We start from the raw sequence: 20,049 nt of genomic DNA on the forward strand, positions 1-20,049 counted from the left end.
TGACATTAAAACTTTTAGCCAGTGGATCTTACTCATTTTTACATCACAGATATCTTTGCTGTCAAGTCCTTAGTGGGCCGAGTTCTCTCCGTGTCGGTCCTAATGCATCTTCAGTGCCGCTCCATCCGGCTCTTTTCCTTTCTTCCTTTCTGCTGCATCTGAATTTTTTAACAGGGTTTTTTCAGTTGTAGTGTTCAAAAAGAATCAGTAAAATATTGACACTGTTTGAGGTAATGTGTGCAGTATTAATGCATTAGGGTACTGTGGCAGAAGTATTTGGGCAGTAGTGGTACATACCACTTAAATCACAATACAGATCATAGCAATGGAGTTTTTATAGCCATCTCATTTTAGTAATCCTAACTTCCTTTTTCTACATTGCAAATAATTTGTGTCTGTGTGGTTTTTTTTTAGATGGCTATTCATATGAAAAGGAAGCAATGGAAAATTGGATAAGCAAAAAGAAACGCACAAGTCCCATGACGAATCTTGTTCTTCCTTCAGTGGTACTTATACCAAACAGGACTCTGAAAATGGCCATCGATCGATGGCTAGAGACACATAAAAAATAAAACTGTTTATTTTTATATTATGTACAATGTATCAGTGATCTCATTTGAATGACTTAAGAGTAAATACTAATCAGATATTATGAAAAGCAAAACAGGTAATCTTAAATTTTAGTTATCTATAAAAAATATTTAGTATCTATTTTCATTCTTTAAAATATATGGACTAAACACATCTAACCTCTTTTCTATGTTTAAAAACCTTTTCATACTAATGAAAAAATCTTAACTTTTAGAGAAACAAAGTTTGACTTTAAATTGCAATGCCCACTTTTACTATTCTTAGATATGTCATATTACAAGCAAACATCAGAATAATGTATAACAGATATTAAAATCCTAGTTAATAGCCATTCATTTGATAATTCTTTGGAATCCATCTAAAGAGAACTTGTAGCAAAATATTATAGATTTATGAATAAAGAAAATAACTTTCATATGTTTAATGAGCAATTTTGTTGGGTTCTAAATTTTCAAGGTGGTAATGATTATTTTTTTCCATTGTCCAAAATCATTGTATAAACTAGAATTGTCATGAATATAGTGTTAAATTTGCTAAAATATATAATGTGGCAAATTAGCCTTTTTTAGCATATAGAATTATTGAAGTTTCTACATAATAGTCTAAACTAGACTAAACCAGGGGGACTATACATTTTAAGTATATTTTATTGATTATGCTATTATGGTTGTCACAATTTTTCCCCTTTGCCCCCCTCCACCCAGTACCCCCTCCCCTCTTAGTTCCCCCCCTTAGTTCATTTCCATGAATCGTGCATGTAAGTTCTTTGGCTCCTCCATTTCCTATACTATTCTTAACCTCCCCCTGACTATTTTGTGCCTATCATTTATGCTTCTTGTTCCCTGTACCTTTTCCTCCATTCTCCTCCTCCATTCTCCTCCCTCCCCCTCCCAGCTGAAAACCCTCCATGTGATCTCCACACCTATGATTCTGTTCCTGTCCTAGTTGTTTGCTTAGTTTGGGGGGGGGGGGTAGCTTCAGTTGTTAACAGTTGTGAATTTGTTGCCTTCTTAATGTTCATAGTTTTGATTTTTTTCTTAAATAAGTCCCTTTAACATTTCATGTAGTAATGGTTTGGTGGTGATGAACTCCTTTAGCTTTACCTTTAGTCTGGGAAGCACTTTATTCTCCCTTCTATTCTAAATGACAGCTTTGCTGGGTAGAGTAATCTTGGTTGTAGGTCCTTGCCTTTCATGACTTTGAATACTTCTTTCCAGCCCCTTCTTGCCTGTAGGATTTCCTTTGAGAAATCAGCTGTCTTATGGGAACTCGTTTGTTGGTAACTCTCTGCTTTTCTCTTGCTGCTTTCAAGATCCTCCCTTTATCTTTAACCTTGGCATTTTAATTATGATGTGTCTTGGTATGGTCCTCTTTGGGTCCAACTTGTTTGGGATTCTAGTGCTTCTTGGACTTGTCTATTTCCTTCACCAATTAGACACATTTTCTTTCAGTTTTTCAAATAAGTTTTCAATTTCTTGCTCTTCCTCTTCTCCTTCTGGCATCCCTATAATTCAGATGTTGGTACTTTTGAAGATGTCCCCAAGTCATCTTATACTACCCTTGTTGTTTTTTTTTTGTTGTTTCTTCTTATTGTTGTGGTTGAGTATTTCTTCCTTGTGTTGCAAATCATTGATTTGAGTCCCTTTCACTGTTGGTTTCCTGTAGACTTTTATTTCACTTAGTATAACCTTCATTTCTTTATGTTCATGCCATGCTCAATGAGTTCTTTGGGCATCTGATCACCAGTGTTTTGAACTCCGCATCTGATATAGCTCTGCTCTGATTCATCCTTTTACTGGGGTTTTGTCCTGTGCTTTCACTGGGGCCGTATTTCTTTGTCTCAATTCAGCAGCCTCCCTGTGTTTGTTTCTGTGTATTAGATAGACCTGCCTTGATTCCCTGTAAAAGGCAGGGAGTCAAATGTTAATTCTGTGGGGCAGAGTCTTAGGAAATCACCAGGGTAGAGCAACCCACTTCATTGCTTTGTGGCTTATGTGGGAGGAGGCCAGAGGACAGGGCCCTCCCTGGTTTCTGAAGGTTTGCCTGGCACGTTTCCAGCCACTCTCCCTATGCGACTGATTCCCTTCCAGCTGTTGCCCTGGTGCTGAAACCCAGAGTGGGCGAGATTGTGGACATTCTACACCTGCGCAGGCCCTTTTCTGAAGTTTACTGAAAATCTGGCATATTATTCTGCCACACCAACCCCCACTGGTTTTTACAGCCAGAAGTTATGAGGATTTATCTTCCAGGCACTCGAACCCTGGGCTGTGCAGTCTGGCCTGGGGCTGGGATCCCTTTGCTCTGAAGGTACTCCTCCCAATTTTTATCTACCACACATGAATATGGGGCCACCTGTGCCCATTCCACCACCACACCTCTCCGCACCCCACTGTGTCTCCTCACCTCTGTGTCTCAGCCCTTCCTGTCTAGACGAATGTGGCTTCTTTAAATCCTTGGTTGTCAGACTTCCATACAGTTTGATTTTCTGACAGTTCTGGGCATTGAGATTTAGTTGTAATTCTTTTGTGGTTATGCAAGGAGGCAAAGTGTGTTTACCTATGCCCCCATCTTGACTGGAAGTCATGACCACACATTTTTGTACAACACACCGGCATTTGATACAGTGCCCTGTAAGTGTTCACTTAGAAGAAAACTTCAGAGTTCAGGAAGCGGTGGTTATATTGCCCTCACATACCTGTTTACCAGAATGGAGTCGTTAATGGGAACACTTGTTAGAACTGAACTGCGATGGCAAGCAGGGACCTAGATCTGCGTGTTTACCCCCAATCCCCTGTTGGAATTGTTCGGAAATTTGAAAACTTTGACATAAACTTGAAATAAAAGAGAAATGCAATGTAATTACTTTATATACTTAGTCTTTTCCTAAATTTTATGAACTTATAGTTAATAAGCTACATGTCTACAGGATGGAGAACCTAGCTACCACAGAAATCTCCAAATGTCTTTTCTTTGCAATTGCTGCTTTGCACAGTTTCTGTCCTCCTCGTAATGTATTGCTGAGTTTTACTTTGTATCACAGCTAGGACTCACAACCTATGATCGTAGAAGAGTTTCTTCATATTGCACATGCTTCTCACGTTCTTTGGAGGACAAGAAACAGGTTAGGGACATATTCTAGAAGGTGTTTGCCTACTGTATTCTTTACAGAAAGAATGCTAACATAATTCTAACAATTTTTTTTAATTGTTAGAGCCCAACACTGGACCAAATATCTTTTGCTTTGGTAAAATAACAGACTTACTTTCCAAAGGAGGCTATCTGGTTTTTACATAGAAGTTACTAGACATCATCAAAGTCATTTAAGGAAAAACAAAATCATTTCTATAAAAGGCTGGTTACTTTTAAATGTTAGAGGTGATTTTCTTTTCTACATTTCTACAAAGTATAGTTTCTTTTTGAACAAACTGGCTGAAAACTAAGATGCCAATAATTTACCAAAGTGAAGTACTTACAAATAAGCCAAAGCCAAACAACTCAGTGTCCCCATAAACACACAAGCAAAGACAGACCTAAACACTCTAAGTCCAGAACCACCCACAGAACGCACACGGATGCCCCGCGGCACGCTCCACCCTCCCTCAGGACTGTGCGGGGGCAGCACCCACCTGCCCGCTGCCCGTCCTTGGGACTGACCGGTAGCTTCCCAAGGAGGTTTGACTTTTCTGTGGCAAGATGTAAGCAAATGTCTTTACTGAGACTATATCAAAATCATAATGTAGTATGTAACAAATTCTACTAGTAGTCATACAGCAGCTTCACAGGAAGAGTTGTCCAACAAGAATTAATTGGCAAATAACACTTTTTCCTTCCCACCCAGTTTATTTTTAACTTTTAGTTTAAAGGTATACCTTTATAGGAGGACTTAAAAATCTACACTTAGCCTTGCTAGTAACAGCGGCGACCGGACAGTAACCTGCAGCAGCAGCAGCAGCACAGGGAACACGAAGGCTTGGGTTCCAGCCGGGATCTCACTGCAGTGCAGCTTGGCTCAGTGCCCCTCATTCCTGCGACTCTGAAACTGAAGTATGTGGGTGCACAGACACATGCACATTTTTAATAAAAAATACAAATGTGCTGAGAACAAGCTTTCTTATTAATAGTGATTGCTGTGTTGCCAAAATGTTTGAAAGTTAAGAGTCCTAAAGATACCTAATTGCCAGTAAAAACATACACCATGACTTCCAGAGCAGATAAAATTATAGAATGCTCTTCTTTGTGCTTTCTTCCCTATTTCAGGCTAAAAGACTAATTTTGACCCTCGACTATTTTGACCCTTGAATATAGAATGCATATTCTATATTCAATTTCATTATTACTAAATGAAATTAAATATGCATTGGATAGTATTACTATAAAAATAGACTTTTCACTATTTTCTTTAGAGTAACAAGACCAACCAGGATTAAGCAAAGCAGGTGGCTGTCGTCACAATCTTCTCCACTTATCCACGGTGTCATTTAATGCAAACACATTCTATTAATAGTCTTTATTCCATGTGGAAAAATACAGTAGTTGTGCAAAAACAAAACTACATAACAAAAGAGTAAGACTCACAGATATTAAAGAAAATACACAATAAATAAGCCATAGTAGTTATAGCAGAACTCAAGAAAAGCCTATTAAAAAAATGACAAAGCTGTACAAAACACATCAAGAACAAATGTCAAAGAACACCACCAGAAGATTCTATTTGTACAAAACTATAGTGATGCTCACAGGAACTTCATTACAACGATTCATTTTTAAAACATTCTGTAAATATAGAACTCCTTCTCCCCAATTCTAGAAAATAAATTTCACATCCCAACATATAAAACAAATACATTCCCTCCTCTCTCAAACTAGCATTTTAACATCCTTCAATAACACACCATTTTCATATAAAAATACCTTTAAGCCAAGGTTCATTCCTGTACCTTATCTTTATAAATGAATAATACATCAATTTGGACTTAAGTAGCACCTCAAAGGTGTTCATATAAATGAAATAAAGTGCCGTTACTGGTACACTGTTAACATGCCATAATATATTGTTCAGTGCAATAACCAGTATGGATGAAGTTTACAAAGAACATGCAAATATATGACTTTTTTTAAAGATTAAGTACTTGAAATAGTTATATTTACAAGTCTGAATACAACTTGGCTATGTAATATGTACAACATGTGACTATAAAGTAGTGATTGTGTAATAAAACTAAACCACCAATAAACCAGACCTTAAGTATCCAAATTAAACTCTGTCCTTAAAGGGCCGTGGAAGGCTTGTTCCAGGACTGCTATCACTGGTAGAAGCAATTTGTGAACCAGCTGAGAGTTAATTTACACGTCCCCAAGAACACTGTATTCTTGGTAGTAGAGCCCAAATCCAGCTTGACCACCAGTCATGATTCCAAATGGCCTATACTGCTTCCAAATACTGAAACACATTGGAATAGGAAAGGACTATAGTCCCAGAAATGTGCTATAAAAATATGTTCAATGAGAATCGTAACATGGAAATAAGTGCTTAATCCTCTTTGAGGAACTGCTATGAAAGGAACAATACTTGGATATTCTTGTATTTTGCTTTAAAAAGTCAGCAGTGTAACATTTATAGTCACATATTCAGCTTGAAATCACTTGGGTCTTAATTTTATCTGTATGTGTAAATTGGGATTTGACTCCATGGAACTCCAACTTGAAAATTCCATCTTTCCCAGACTATTATCATCTGGCTATTTAGTCATGAGCTGATCCTATCACTAGACATTTATATTCTCTAAGAAACATTATGATTTTACCACATAGCAAAAGCTAGGAGGAAAGTGATAAAAACCAAATAATTTCATAAGAGAAAAGCATTAGTTAATGTCTTCTTGGCTGTCTTAAATTTTTAACTTAATAGACATAACTAATTGTAGTTTTCCATTCTGGTTAGCATTCTTACTTATGGTGACTTCTGATATTCATCAAAGAAATTTTATCCCATATTTTAAATAAATCAATGGTATCTGATTCACCTCCAAGGAAAAAGAATATGGCTAAAAAGTAATTTTTCTCATAAAAAAATTTGATTACCACCAAGAGCCAACACACTGTTTCAAACTCCACCAACGGGTCTCTCTCAGCCTATACATTTGACTCTATGAAAGAGCGCTTTGGTTTTGCTGAAGGAAGGTGACTCCGGTGGCCTTCGTTACTCAGGTGAGGCTGCTGCTTAGAGACACTTTCCTGGTACAGGTGAGACACAGTCTTGGCTATCCTGCTATCTGGGCAGTGGGCTGGAATTTGGCACTTCCTTTCTTCTAGCTCTTTCACCTGTGCCCCATTGTGGACAGTTCCACCCAGGGTCGCCACAGAACAGGTTTTGCCTTGGCTGCTGTACCCCGCTGCTTGTTTGAGAGCGGGCTTCTCAGAGTTCGGGGCCTGCGGGCCGGCTGCAGAGGGCGTGCTAGTCAGCAGCGCCTCTGGCCCCGGGCAGTGCCAGGTGCGGCCGGGAGGGTTGCTCTGCTGCTGGAACCGCGCCGTCTTGTCCATGATACCCATGAAGGGAGTGTTGCGCGGTCTGTGCTCGGCTGTGCCGCTCTGCACCTGGTGGGCAGCCTTGTCTTTCACTCGGGCATCTGGCCCCTGGCCCTTGAAGCCGTCAGAAAAACTACTGCTCGAAGTCAAACTACTGGTGGAACTTGACATCTTTACGCTGCTAGATGGAGAACCAGAAGAGCCTGAGCTGGCGAGGCAGGCTGGGTGTCGCATGTCGCTGCAGCCCACTGGCCCACCTTGGTTCAGCGGGGCTGCGTCCACAGCCATGGAGGCGTGAGCTAGAAGCCGCTCTGCGGTTTTTATCTTGCTTGGTAAAGGGTACACAATGCTGCCCTCACCATGCTGTAGCTGGACACAGTGGCTGGAGCCCAGCCGGTCTCCAAACCGGCCCGAACCCCCCACAGTGAACACGCCTGCTCCCTCTGAAGGCTGGTTCCGGACGCCAGCAGGCGCCGTGGACATTCTACCTGGCATGGGACTCGGGGGAGGATTCGGAGAAGACACCTGCATTTTTGTGCTACCATTTCTCACGCCAGCCTGTCCAGAGCCGAGGTGCTGGCTGGTCTTCACTATCTGTGCCTGCTTGGTGGGCTGCATCAGCAACCCTGGCTGCACCGCAGGCTCCCGCAGGGGCTTGCTGCCTGCCGGCCTGTTCTGGGGTGATGCTGGCCTTATTTTGGACTGTAGCCCTTCCTGAAGGTTCCGGATATATGGGGAAGGGACAGATGAGGGTGGCTGGGACCTGGGAGTCAGGGGAATGGATTCTTCCTGTGGAGAAGTTTCTTCTTCTTCAGCCTCCTCAAGAGGAAAGTGGTCATTTAGTCCAGCGGCTGGGGCTTCCGCTTCGTGATCCGAGTCATTGGGTGGGGCCGCGGGTAGACACTGCTGTTTTTGCTGTTGGCTCCTCTGCAGCTGCTTGCACTCCTCTTCCACGCGGGCCAGCAGCCTCTTGATTTCCTGGTTGGTGGGGCAGAGCTTCACAGCTTCTCGCAAGTCGGCCAGAGCTGCCGCAAACTGCCTTCATACGAAAAGAGAAGATATAATTACAAGCCATGTGAACACATGCTCCGAATGTAACTGTTCATAGAACAGCTTTGCTAAAAACAACAGAGAAAGTAGGTGAGTGAGGTCTGAACACCGAATGATGGTGGACAGGGTGCATTTAACTAGCTTACAGATGCTCAGGAAGTGAGACGGCTGAATTCCAGCCCCGATTGGTGGACTCCAGGGCCCTTCCGTCTCTCTAAGGACCCCTGGGCTGGGGTTGAGAACCGGCACAAATCAGCGGGTATGAGAATTCTCTTAAAGCTGTCTTCAATCTCCCCTCTCACCATGCCCACCTCTAATTCTAAAGTCTGATATGCCCCCTCCCCACTTCCCCCACACCTCCACTTAATGTCTCCGGTTGGCAGTTCCACTGACAGTATGGACCAATCTAGAAACTGTATGTGGCAGTAGTGTCAGCTGGGGTGGAGGGGAGGAACAGTCCTTCAGATGTCAGGAGAAAATCAAAGCTGAGCCACCGATAACAACAGCCACTACTGTGCCTCCTCGAAGCAACCGATTTAGTATTAAGAGCTGAGAGGCATCTGAGCACTGCCCGAGTCCAAAGCCCACAGGCAACCAGCAGCTCTGGTACCACAGAAGCACAAGGCGTCTCTCGTCATGCATCTCACTGCATCCAGACAGTACCTGCTGTTTCTCTTCGCTCTTGCCCTGGCATAAAAGGCTTCGTAGGACTTTGGTTTCAGTTCAAGAGCCTTGGATGCAAATTCTTCTGCCATGCCAAAGTCCTGGTGTCAACAGTTAAACACAAGTCAGAAAAAACAATGAAATGATTACAGGCAACTTTTTAACAGGAGTCTCCCTCTAAAAGTTAGCAGAGAATTAGAACATAACTGGAGAGAGAGGAAGGGCAAGGTAAGTTTGTTTTGCTGTTCAGTTTTACAGTTGGGAGATAGTTAAAACTTATTGACATTTTTAAGAGAAGAATCCAGTAGACAAGCCACAGTAGGTCACGCGGGAGAGAAAGGACAGTGGCAGAAGCAGGGCCCAGGAGGCTGCGGCAGGGGGAACCCAGCGCACCACTGGGGGGTTGGCCTCCTGGGGCACAGATGCTCCGCCTACTCCAACAGGAAGCGGGCAGCTGATGTGGGCACAGGAGCAGGCGGGTCCACAGATTTGGTGGTAGATGAAGTTAAAAAATTAGAAGAAAATTACTGAAATGAATCTAATTAACTGAGTTAGCTACTATTTATTACAAATTAAACAATTACTGGCACAACTCCTAAGCAAACATAATAAGCCCTACCAGGGGTGCCCAACCTCTTGGCATCTCTGTGCCACACTGGAAGAAGAGTCGTCCTGGGCCACACATTCAATACATTACAACATGTACACACACACACACACAAATCTCATAATGTTTTAAGTACATCACTGATTTTGTGTTGGGCTGCACTCACAGCCATCACGGGCACATGCGGCCCGCAGGCCCCAGGCTGCACACCCCTACATGCAGACTGTGACATATTTAAGTTGAGCCTGATCATGTTCTGTCCTTTTAAATCTGGCGATGGACCACTCAGGACAATGCTGGCAACATAGAGCCAGGGAGGGGTGCAGGAGCAGTTTGCACTGAAGCAGAGGATACTACTATACCCACGCACACCCTCTCAGCATCTGGAGAGGTGGGTGGGGACAGCGATCGAACGGTGGCCATCCGAGAGAAGCGCCAGGTTCACAAATGTGCACGCGAATCTGACAGGAGGTCCCAAGATGTGGGCTAAGGAAGGGCTGGCCTTCACCTCTGTGAAAACATCCCGTCGCTGATGGAGGGGAATAAGGGGGCTCAGCTTACATTTGTTTTTCTTCGGCAGCGAGACAGGTTGAGATAGAGGGAAACTCTCAGTTCATTGAATGGTCTCATGTCCTCTCCGAATCCTTCTCGAGGAAACTTCCTTAAGGCGTACTGGTACCGCTGGGCTGCCTCTTTCATCTTCCCTTTCTAGGATCCGAAAACCAGACATTCATCCTTCACCAGATGCTCCAAGATGAGTATGCTGCTACACACTAAAGATCCTGGAGTTACTCCCCCCACTGCAAAGCCACGAGCACACAGTGGAAGGATCCTGGGGAGGAAGGGCCGTGGCCAGAGCCAGAGCCGGAGCCAGAACACTGAGCCGCGCGAACGCATGGCCTCGCCGACCGCAGTGCGTGGGTCCCAGGGTGAGCGAGACGCTGGCCTTGCAGAGGGCAGCTGTAAACTGCCAAACTGGTAAATATCAGTCTTAATACAACAGATTATCTTTTAAGTATAGTTTTGAAAACCTTTTCATGAATGCTCTCTCATATCTCACTTATATCTCATAATGATCTTTTAATGCTAAGCATAATAGAAATCAGATGAAAACATAATGCAGTTCCTAAGGCAAGTAGAGTCTTGTGGATAAACCTATAGCTTGCTACAGAATAATAATGTTTTCTTTTAAAAGGACCGAAAGCATGGGCTTTAAAAATCAGAGCATCACCGCACGTCCTCTTCAAGGCTAAAGAAATTCGAGTAATGTGCTCGCTCAGTTTCCAGCACAGCAGGGATGAAGCCTGTTGAAAACGGCTTGGTGTTTCTAACCTAATTGCTACCGAAACTCACATTAAAACCACTTCAAAGCCACCACAATACACACTCTCAACTCAATTTCAAACTGATCACAAGCCAGGAACCCTGCTGGGTCATGCTACATGCTTATTTATTTATTATTTCAAAAAGAAAAAAGGGGAAACATAGCAACTGCAGCAGCCTCATGGTAAAAAGGATTAAAATGCTCATAATCTAAGGTTTTGTTTTTAGAATCTTTTAATTGTGTGTAATCACCGAAAGGAAAGAATAGTGATCTTTGTAAAGGGCCTAAGCACCTGTTTTGGCCTGGGGCTGGCAAAACACAGCCTGAGGCCCAGTGTGGCCTGCCCTCAGTCCGCACAGATGCAGCTGGACCGGGCGTGGTCGCGCGGACCTATGGGTGTGGTGTGCCTGCGGTGGCCCCGCCCCCAGCACCTGGCTGCGGGGGGGGGGGGGGGGGGGGGGGGGGGGGGCAGGGACACAGAGACCACAGAGCAGATCCCCGAGAGTTTACTGTCGGGCCCTTCCTAGTCCAAGTTTGCTTTTGCTGGGAACTGATTATCTTATTTTAGGAAACTTACTTTAAAGTCAAATTTATTCATGTGTAGATCTAATATTTCCATTTCTAAGGGAAAATGGAAAAACTTTAATTCAGTCTCCTGAGTAACTATTATGTATCACTTACTGTCTTAAGTAAAAACATCTGTACAAACAGTTTCAAATTCTAAAAGCTTATATAGATACTAAAATAAGATAATCAAGGCTTGGGAGACTTAATGCTTCTTTTCTTCTGGAAATGTCTCTGGAATGCCCCTTTCCCAGGCGTCCCGAGAGCACGCGCACTGACAAGTCTCCTGTGTGCTGTGTTGAATCAGAAGTGATGCTGCCTTCACATGAAGGCTTCACTCAGTTACAGCCACAGGGATTTGCTCAGAAACAACGGTTCTCAAAGACAAGGAGAAGTGCTTTCTACCTCGAAGACTGCTGTTAGGACATCAAAGCCTGGGCATGCAGCCAGGTCAGCAGCTCTCAGAACTTCTATTAAAGCCGCACCACGTGGAGTCTGTGCAGGGGCACGGCTGCATCCATCACACACCAAACTAAGAGGCTGCTCGCAGGCCATTACCACACCACAGAGAGGGGCAAAACCACTTACTTTGTACATCATGTTTCCTTCCTCCATCAATTTCTGTAAAAGTATAATCAAAATATCAGGTTTGGAAGTTGCCATCGCCCAAGCAGCATTTCCTGCAAAACAAACATGCAGTCAGAGGGACTCCGGCAGCTGTGGGGGCACGGTGCCCAACAGTTCTGCGGCAGTGCCACGGCTGGGACCACACACAGCGGGGGGCCCAGCTGCAGAGGACCCCGCCGGGTGTCCAGACGACCTCGGACAGCAACGCAGCCAGGGCGAGGGAGCAGGGCCCCGGGGATGGGCTTCCCTTCTAGTCTGTGAGAGGCTGAGCTAAGCACTCAGGAGGTGAATGGATGCGCATCTGGGGTAAAGTCAATCGAACGAGGCTTCAGAACAGGCTCCTTGGTGTCCTGCTGTGCCTGCAACCGCCAGCTGTGAAGGGGTCTTACCCTGCCCACCCGGCACAGTCTGCCATTCCATCCACTCCGAGATGCCCCGGCTTTAGCTCTTCGTCCCTCCTCCCGCACTCCTTCCCTCGGTCCTCCCTGCTCCCATCCACATCCACTTCCCCCAGCCCACCACTTGACCTTGGCCTTCTCCGTCCCTCTTCTAAACACGTGCAGCGAGTGAGGCTCAGCAGCACAGACTCAGACGTCCGACCGCTCAGGTCCAAACCGGACTCTGCCCCTGACTACGACCTAAGCGAAGCTCTGTGCCTCCTCTGGGCCTCTGTTTCCTCCTCTGTGGTTATCACCACCTCCTCACAGTGGGTGAGTATCAAATATGTTAAACATGGCACTGCCTGGAAAACTTCCCGATACTGTGAACTGCTTAATAGTATCAGCGACTAACATTACCCTTGTCATGGCCCCTCCCCAGAACTGCTGTTGGCCCGAGTTCTGCCCTCTCAAACCAAAACGGTGACGTCCTGCTTGTTGTTCCCCACAGGTTCTGAAGGGCGTGTCTGCCCCACCCAGCCCCACAGATGGGCTTCCCCCACTCAGACCTCTCCACCCCCAATGTCATGTTTAACGAGCCCCCTCTCGTCTCCGGTAACCCCCACGAGCTTTCCCTGTGCAGGGGGTGCCACCACCTCACCCAACTGGCTGCTGCGCTTACTCTAGAGCAGCGGCTCTCAAACTCAGCTGTCGCTGGGGCACCCACTCGCCCCCTGCGCCCCCTGGAGTCCACGGGAACTGCCCCGGCGTGGCTCTGGAGCACCCTGAGCACCCCCCACAATCCTAGATGGCCCTTCAGCACTGGCCTCTGCTCCCTACCCACACTGGCAACAACAGTAGGAGCTGTTCCAACATTTTAAGTGACTGCGATTAAATGAGTGTTACAGAAGGAGAAAGAAATCTCCAAACATCTGACTTCTTCACCTGGGAGCAGGCAAATACTACGGTCCCTAACATGCTCTGAAATCTGAAGCTGACTGCCCCCCACTACCGCACTGAGTGTTTACCGACCTAACTTGGCTCCTTTTCTCAGCAGCGCAATCACTACAGATGTGTTCCGGCAACCGATGGCTCTGTCCAGGGGACGCATCCCACTGTGGTCCACATGCTCAATCACGGCACCTTTCTCAACCAGGTACAGCACCTGCAGCGGGAAGAGAGGCGTGAGGAGCAGCTCCTGGCAGGAGGGCCGCCGCTGGTCTCCCGTCACAGATGGGTAAATGCACACGTCGTCATCCGTCTCATCCCACCTCCCCGGTCACAGAGATGAGACACGGTCACTTTCCCATCTCCAGTCACTCGGGAGGCACGCTGGGTACTGGCCCCAGCAGGCTGGAGGTGACGGCAACAGGCGCTGCAGAGACACTCAGGCCCACACGGCCCGGGCCCAGCAAGCTGGGCAGATGAGCAGTTTGGGGTCAGATGGAGCCAGTTATAACTCGCTTCCAGGCGAAGAACGAGGCCTGACTACTGGGGCTGTGAAGATGGAGACCCTGGTCCAACGACTGACTCGATCTGATAAAACAGCTGTCACAGAAAACAATAGGGAAACCCATCCGGCCACTCAAACTGCTCCACTCACAGGGTAAGAGGACTGTGGCCACCTCAGATTTTCACGTGGACATAACAGGTCAACCCTATCGGTCCTCCTGCTGTTCCCTGTGACACGGCAGGGACAGACACCCAGAATGTGTTAAAGACACCCACAAGTTTATGACAAAATCCCAAATAACCCAATGTAAAAATGGGCAAAGGATCTGATAGACGTCTTTTGCCAAACATGATATGCAGAGGGCCAATCAGCATGTGAAAACGTGCTCAACATCGCCCACCATTAGGGAAACACAAATCAAAACCACCGAGAGATGTTGCCTGATGATGTTAGCGTGGCTGTTATTAAAAAAGAAATCAATCACACAGACGCTACTGTGTTGGTGAGGATGCGGAGAAGCAGGGACCTTGCACTCTGCTGGTAGGAATGGGAAAGGGTGCAGCCACTCTGGACACAGTACAGAGGTCCTTTAAAAAATTGAAAACAGAATTACCAGCTGATCCAGCAATTCCACTCCCAGGTCTATATCCAGAAGAATGTGGGTAGATCACAAAGAACCGGCAGGGTCTCAGTGAGATACCTGCACACCCATGTTATGTTCATAGCAGCACTATCCACAGTAGCCAGGAGGCGAGGAACGTAAACGCCCACTGACAGATGAGCGGGAAGAGACAACGTGGTAACCACATACAATGGACCACTTACTCTGCCTTTACAAGGAAGGAAGTCCCATCACACGCTACAGCCTGGATGAACCCTGAGGACATTCTGCTAACTGAAATAGGCCGCACACAAAAGGACCAATGCCGTGTGAGTCCTCTTAACAAGGTACGGGGTACAGACACACTCAGAGGCACAGAGGCAGAATGGGGGTGTCAGGGGTGCGGGCAGGGAGAAATGGGGTGGAGTTGTTGGATGGGTGAGGAGTGTCAGCTTCACAAGGTGAGGACATCTAGACCTCAGTGTTGGACTGCTCACTGCAGAATGGCTCGGGTGGCACATTTTACGTTGTGTTTTTTATCACAATTTTAAAACAGGTACTAGAATGCTAACTTCCTTCACTTTTTCCTAATGTTGAGAGGCTACAGGATTTGGTGAGGTAGTATAAGCTGAAAAATAAAAGCATAGATATGTGAGGTTCAGTTAAAGAGCTGTTTCTGAAAATCGATGTTAAGTGCAGTGTACAATGTTCAGGAAATGGAGCCCATTCAACCTCAGTATCACTGCCTCTTAAAAGCGTCGAGGCCCAGACGTGCAGGACGATGACAGCCTGTGCTCCACGGTCTGCAGTTTCTGGTGACATAATTCTCCAGGTAGCCCCAACATCGGGCACAGTAAATATTCAAAAATGATCACTCCAGAGGGGCCGAATAGTCAGTCCTCTAGGGCCTGCTGGGTACCAGCGCTGTGGCTCCTGACCACGACGCAGTCTCTGTCCTGAGAAACATTTCGCGGTTCCTAGTTCAGTAAGGTTGGCCCCCACCCCTCAGCCGACTTCGGCATCGGCGAGAGACAAAGATAGTGCCCACAGCATCCTAGATGCTGCCGTATTGCTTTCAAGACAAACCAGCTGATTATTTGATTAGTGGTTTCTCATGTATACACACACATACATATATATGATTTCTAAATGATCTATAAAGGAATTCCATTTATACGATTATAAGAAAATTAAAGTACACATGCTTGTGTGTGTGCACACACATCCGTGTATGTGTTTGTCGTGCACGCAGTTTGTAATCATGTGTTTTTCAGCTTTTAAGAGCCTATTAAAATCTCTACTACGATTCTGGAATAGACTGCATGTCACAGAATTAAAGAGAAACAAAAATACTCTGCAACACACACACACCCTGACCACGCTCAGACACAGCCTCAGACACACGCTGCAGCGGTCAAGTCCCGGGTCAAGTCCTGCACACGGGGCAGGCGGAAGGGTGAGAGCACCCGCGGCACCTACTGTCTCTGCATCGCCGTAGAAGGCCGCCAAGTCCAGGGGAGTGCGGCCGTTCTTGTCCATCTGGTCTATCTCAGCTCCTTCCTCAACCAGAAACTGGACCACTGCCCTGTGACCTTTCAGACAAGCCCAGCTTAATGCAGACAAACCCTCCTTGTCCAGAGAAGAAAGGACGGCACCTGAAAGAGAAGCCCAATCACAGAACATTAGCTCAGTCAGACAAAGCCCAGATGCAGCAAAGCGTTTCCCCGGCCCGAGCACGTGGCCAGCAGGTGCCATGGAATCTGAAGCTGACTCGGCAACCTGGGCATCACTGCTGAGGCTGAGAAACAGGCATGTGGGCTTCACTACCCAATCTCTCCACTTGTGTGTCAGTCAGAAAATCTCCATAACGAAATGCCTGTTAAAATTTGAATCGGGAGGTACTGAGTCTGCTAAAGCTCTTTGTCCATCCAAAAGAAACCCGATGCAGAGCAGACAGGGCACTCACTACCTTTTGAAAGGAGGAACTCCACGGTGCTCAAGTGCCCTTCGCATGCAGCCACCATGAGGGGTGTCCGGCCCTGCTTGTCACTTAGGTTCACATCACAGCCACGCTCCAACAGCAGTCTCACGATCTGAAACAAACACTGCAAATTACAATCTTCCTGCTACATCGTACATCATGTTGGCTACACCCAGGCAGAACTTCCTACCTTTAAAAGTAGTAGAAGGGCTCTCTTCTTTTGAAAACCCCACTAAGTTGTATAACCGGGCAGCCTATAAACATTTTCTGTTGTGTTCTTTTGAACACAACCTTCTTCCAGAAGTACGCTTTTAAAAACATGCCCGAACCAGGCAGACACAGGAATTTGGGTGCCACAAACAAGCAATGACCAGCCAGCTGAGCAGGGTGTATGGGATTACTGGGCAGAACCAGAAGGAGGTGAGTAATGGCCACGGGTCCCCATGCTGGCGCTGCAGCAACATTCCCATCTGTAGTGAAGGGCACGGGCCAGGGAAGTGGGACGCAGGAAAATATTCACCCACGACACCCCAAGTAATCTGCTTTTCCAAGACCCAGAGGATGGCTCCATGCCCACAGAGGGCGATTCTGAGCAGAGCTTCCCGGAAGACAGTCTCGGCTCAGGACCACCCCTCAGAACAGAGGCCATGATGCGGCTGGGCAGCAAAAGCAAGAACCTGGAGAGGCGCCTCACACAACCGCCCCCGCAGTGGGGATGGCTGTGTGCAGGGTAGCCCAGACTCTCTCTGACATGACTTCGTATCACTACCAGAGACGGGGGCGACTAACAAACATTCCAAACTGCCCCCTGCCTTAGGAAACAGACCAGGCAAGAGGACTGACCAGGGCACCGTGTGGAAGCTGGAGGGTGCAGAGGATGCGGGCTGCACACCGAGCTCGGGGAAATAAAGGGAGAGAAGCCGGCATCTTGGTGGGAGCGCTCGTCGCTCCCACCCACAGAGCTGGCAGGAATCAGGGCAGATCAGTGCCATGATGTGAACTTGGGTCTCAACATTCTTCCTGTAGTGAACATAGTAAGATCCATTTGTCTGTTGCTTGTGTGGAACCTGGTGCCTGGCACAGAGCAGGTCCACAGCCACTGCTTACTAGATGAAGGAACGAAATGCCTGAGCCGCGGCTCTCGAGGATCCCAGATTCCCTTGAATGAAAGGCAACGTGCCATTCACAGGAGAGGAAATGAACCACCGTGCTGGACCACAGGGAAACGGGGCCTTTTCCAGAGAGCACAGCAGAACCACCCTTCTTTCAAGTGCAGGGGGCCAGTGGGCCACACAATCACACCAACGACATATGTGTCACAGACATGTCTTCTGTTGCTGTAATGGGGGCCACTGCCCCACTTCCCTCCCCAGCGAACAGGAAGCCTTGGGGGGCTCTGACCTGGCCTGCCTGGCTCACTGCGCCACCCCACCCAACGCACACCTTCATCCAGCAGTCCACGCACGGCACAGTGAGGCGCTGAACACGGGACTCAGGGGAGCCACGTGTGGGCCCCGGGAGAGGGGCAAGAGTGGACTCTGTCCCCACTCACTGTTTCTGAAGCACTCAGGGGCCCACTGCGTACCTGCCAGTGCCCTTGGCGCGCCGCACAGAACAGAGGTGGGACCCCTCTCCTGTTGGTCCGGGACACGGCGGCCCCTCGCTCCAGCAGCAGCTCACACACCTCCAGCTTCCCTCGACCCGCAGCGGCAGTCAGGGCTGAAGCAAGGCACAGGAAGGGCGGTCTGTTAGGGTGTGCTGGTTCCAAATTCTTCAACACTCCTGCCATTGAGAGGAAGGGCTCCACCTATCAGTGGCCCCTCCCCCTAAATCTGGGTGAGCTCTGTCACCAGGAGAACAGGAGAAATGTCGCCGGGCCAACCTCTGGGCCCAGGTCCTAAGAGATGAGCAACGCCCACTTCCCCAGAACACTCATTCTTAGACTCAGACACCATGCTGTGAGGAAGCCAGGTCGGCCCTGTGCTGAGACCCGCAGGGAGAGGAGCTGAGGCCAGTGTGTGGCCCACCGGCCCAGGTGAGCTCTCCGCAGACGGCCAGCAAACACCGCCCACCGCGCCCCCTCCCGGAAGTGTGCGGCCAGGCTGGGTCTGCCTGCGCCGGCCAAGGACGTGCGAGTAGAGTGAGCCTGCATCTCTCCCAGGCTCGGCACAGGCTGCAGATTCTGGAGTCACCAGGCTTCTGCCTTATGGTTTTTTTTACAGCAAGAAATACCCAGAACACAGTGCAACACAAACACAGAGATTGGTATTACTGTCCAGTCTGGCCCCTTACCCTAAAGTCATACATTTCATTCAGTAAGAATAACTACTGAGGCAGTAAAGAGCATATCCTATCATTCCTGCCTTTACGGAGCTTAGAACCTCTGTAACAAGCCAAGACTTGAGATTAGGGATGTCAGGAAAGAGAAATCGGGCTACAGAGGGCCCCGAGTGGCCGGGCAAAGGGCCTAGTGCAGCCCCAGGGGCAGTGAGCCACCAGCGGCAGCCGTGGTGTGGCGGGGGGTCAGCCAAGGGTGACCGTGGCACGAATGGTAAGAGATTATGGGGCAAAGGCTCGCCCAACACCCTCATACAGTGACTGCCCCCCCAAAGTTGTGAGTCTTAATGGAGAGGGGTGTCAAAAAGAGGGGTTCAGTGAGAAGAGGGGCCTCAACTGTGTCACGTGAACCACTGTCTAGAGAAAGGCACAGTGGGTTCTGGGGACTATCCCAGGCCAGACCACAGGCTTTCAGTGGGAAATGGGATAGGAAGGGGCTGCAGGCGAAGGACAGAGACACCTCAGGAGGGAACCTCAGTGATGCAGGGGAGCAAGGACAGGGTCGAGTGAGGGGCTGTGTCTCTATGCCTGTGGCCGCCTGGGGCACCTCTGTTTTCAGATGCAGCCTCAGGCTCACCAATTCCAGCTTCCAGGACAGATGAAGCATTCCTACAAATCAGTGAGACATCTCAGTATGAAAACAGGAGAAACAGAAACAGACCTTTCACAAGGGCAAAGTCCGAATGTCAGTGAACTTATTATGAAAATGCCCAACCTTATTACTCATCCATGTAATTGAGAAGTGGCTGTGGAACGACGGGAATGCTCGCACGCCCCTGGTGGGGGTGAGGAGTGGGTGACCGACTACTGACACTACTGAGTGAAGCTGAAGATGCACATGGGCCACCCCCAGCACCCCGAGCCCGTGGACACGTGCCTGGGGGTGTGCCCTTGGAGTGCATGAGAGACACGTGCAGCAGGGCTCCCAGAAGCCCCAAACCAGGAGCAGCCCAGATGGCCATCAACAGTGGAATGCATCTGGAAACTGGGGTACATGAAACAGTGGACAGTCACATGGCAATGACAATAAATGCTATGCAGCTAAATGCAGCATAATGGGTCTGTTTCACAAACTAAACATCAATTCCAAGAAACAAAACACAAAAGCACAGACACAGGGGGACTGTTCACATGCAGTGCAGAAACTGGGCACTGCTGAAGCAGTCTTAGAAGAGGCCCAGACGTGGGCCCTGGCTGGGTACGAGTCCCTGCGCCTGCACGCTCGCTGCTCTCTGGGCTCCTAAGACCAGGGTGGCCAAGTACTCGGGTCACAGCTTTCACACACAACCCTTCTCAGGACAGACAGACTTACCTGCTCCAGCTTCCCATCAGTCTGGCCATGGCTGAGC

General features: G+C 47.7%; 2 protein-coding genes across 17 annotated transcripts in view; one reads left to right on the forward strand and one right to left on the reverse strand.

The window, feature by feature from the left end:
- Positions 1–1,004, forward strand: part of WDSUB1 (WD repeat, sterile alpha motif and U-box domain containing 1) — a 76,242-nt gene extending 75,238 nt beyond the window's left edge. For all 9 annotated transcript variants that reach the window (XM_028510923.2, XM_036023432.1, XM_028510924.2 and 6 more), the window contains one exon: positions 415–1,004. In XM_028510923.2, coding sequence (XP_028366724.1) covers positions 415–572 — 158 coding nt within the window. In that variant the 3' untranslated portion in view covers positions 573–1,004. The remainder of the gene's footprint in view (positions 1–414) is intronic.
- Positions 1,005–5,083: 4,079 nt separating this feature from the next.
- Positions 5,084–20,049, reverse strand: part of TANC1 (tetratricopeptide repeat, ankyrin repeat and coiled-coil containing 1) — a 221,118-nt gene continuing 206,152 nt past the window's right edge. For all 8 annotated transcript variants that reach the window (XM_036023439.1, XM_028508691.2, XM_036023438.1 and 5 more), the window contains 8 exons: positions 17,949–18,082; positions 16,352–16,475; positions 15,862–16,037; positions 13,361–13,493; positions 11,913–12,004; positions 9,998–10,144; positions 8,830–8,930; positions 5,084–8,155 (listed from right to left, as the gene is read on the reverse strand). In XM_036023439.1, the coding sequence (XP_035879332.1) occupies positions 6,724–8,155; positions 8,830–8,930; positions 9,998–10,144; positions 11,913–12,004; positions 13,361–13,493; positions 15,862–16,037; positions 16,352–16,475; positions 17,949–18,082 (2,339 nt within the window). In that variant the 3' untranslated portion in view covers positions 5,084–6,723. The remainder of the gene's footprint in view (positions 8,156–8,829; positions 8,931–9,997; positions 10,145–11,912; positions 12,005–13,360; positions 13,494–15,861; positions 16,038–16,351; positions 16,476–17,948; positions 18,083–20,049) is intronic.

The sequence above is a fragment of the Phyllostomus discolor genome, chromosome 4 (genome assembly GCF_004126475.2).
Source record: "Phyllostomus discolor isolate MPI-MPIP mPhyDis1 chromosome 4, mPhyDis1.pri.v3, whole genome shotgun sequence".
Taxonomy (NCBI): Eukaryota; Metazoa; Chordata; class Mammalia; order Chiroptera; family Phyllostomidae; genus Phyllostomus; species Phyllostomus discolor.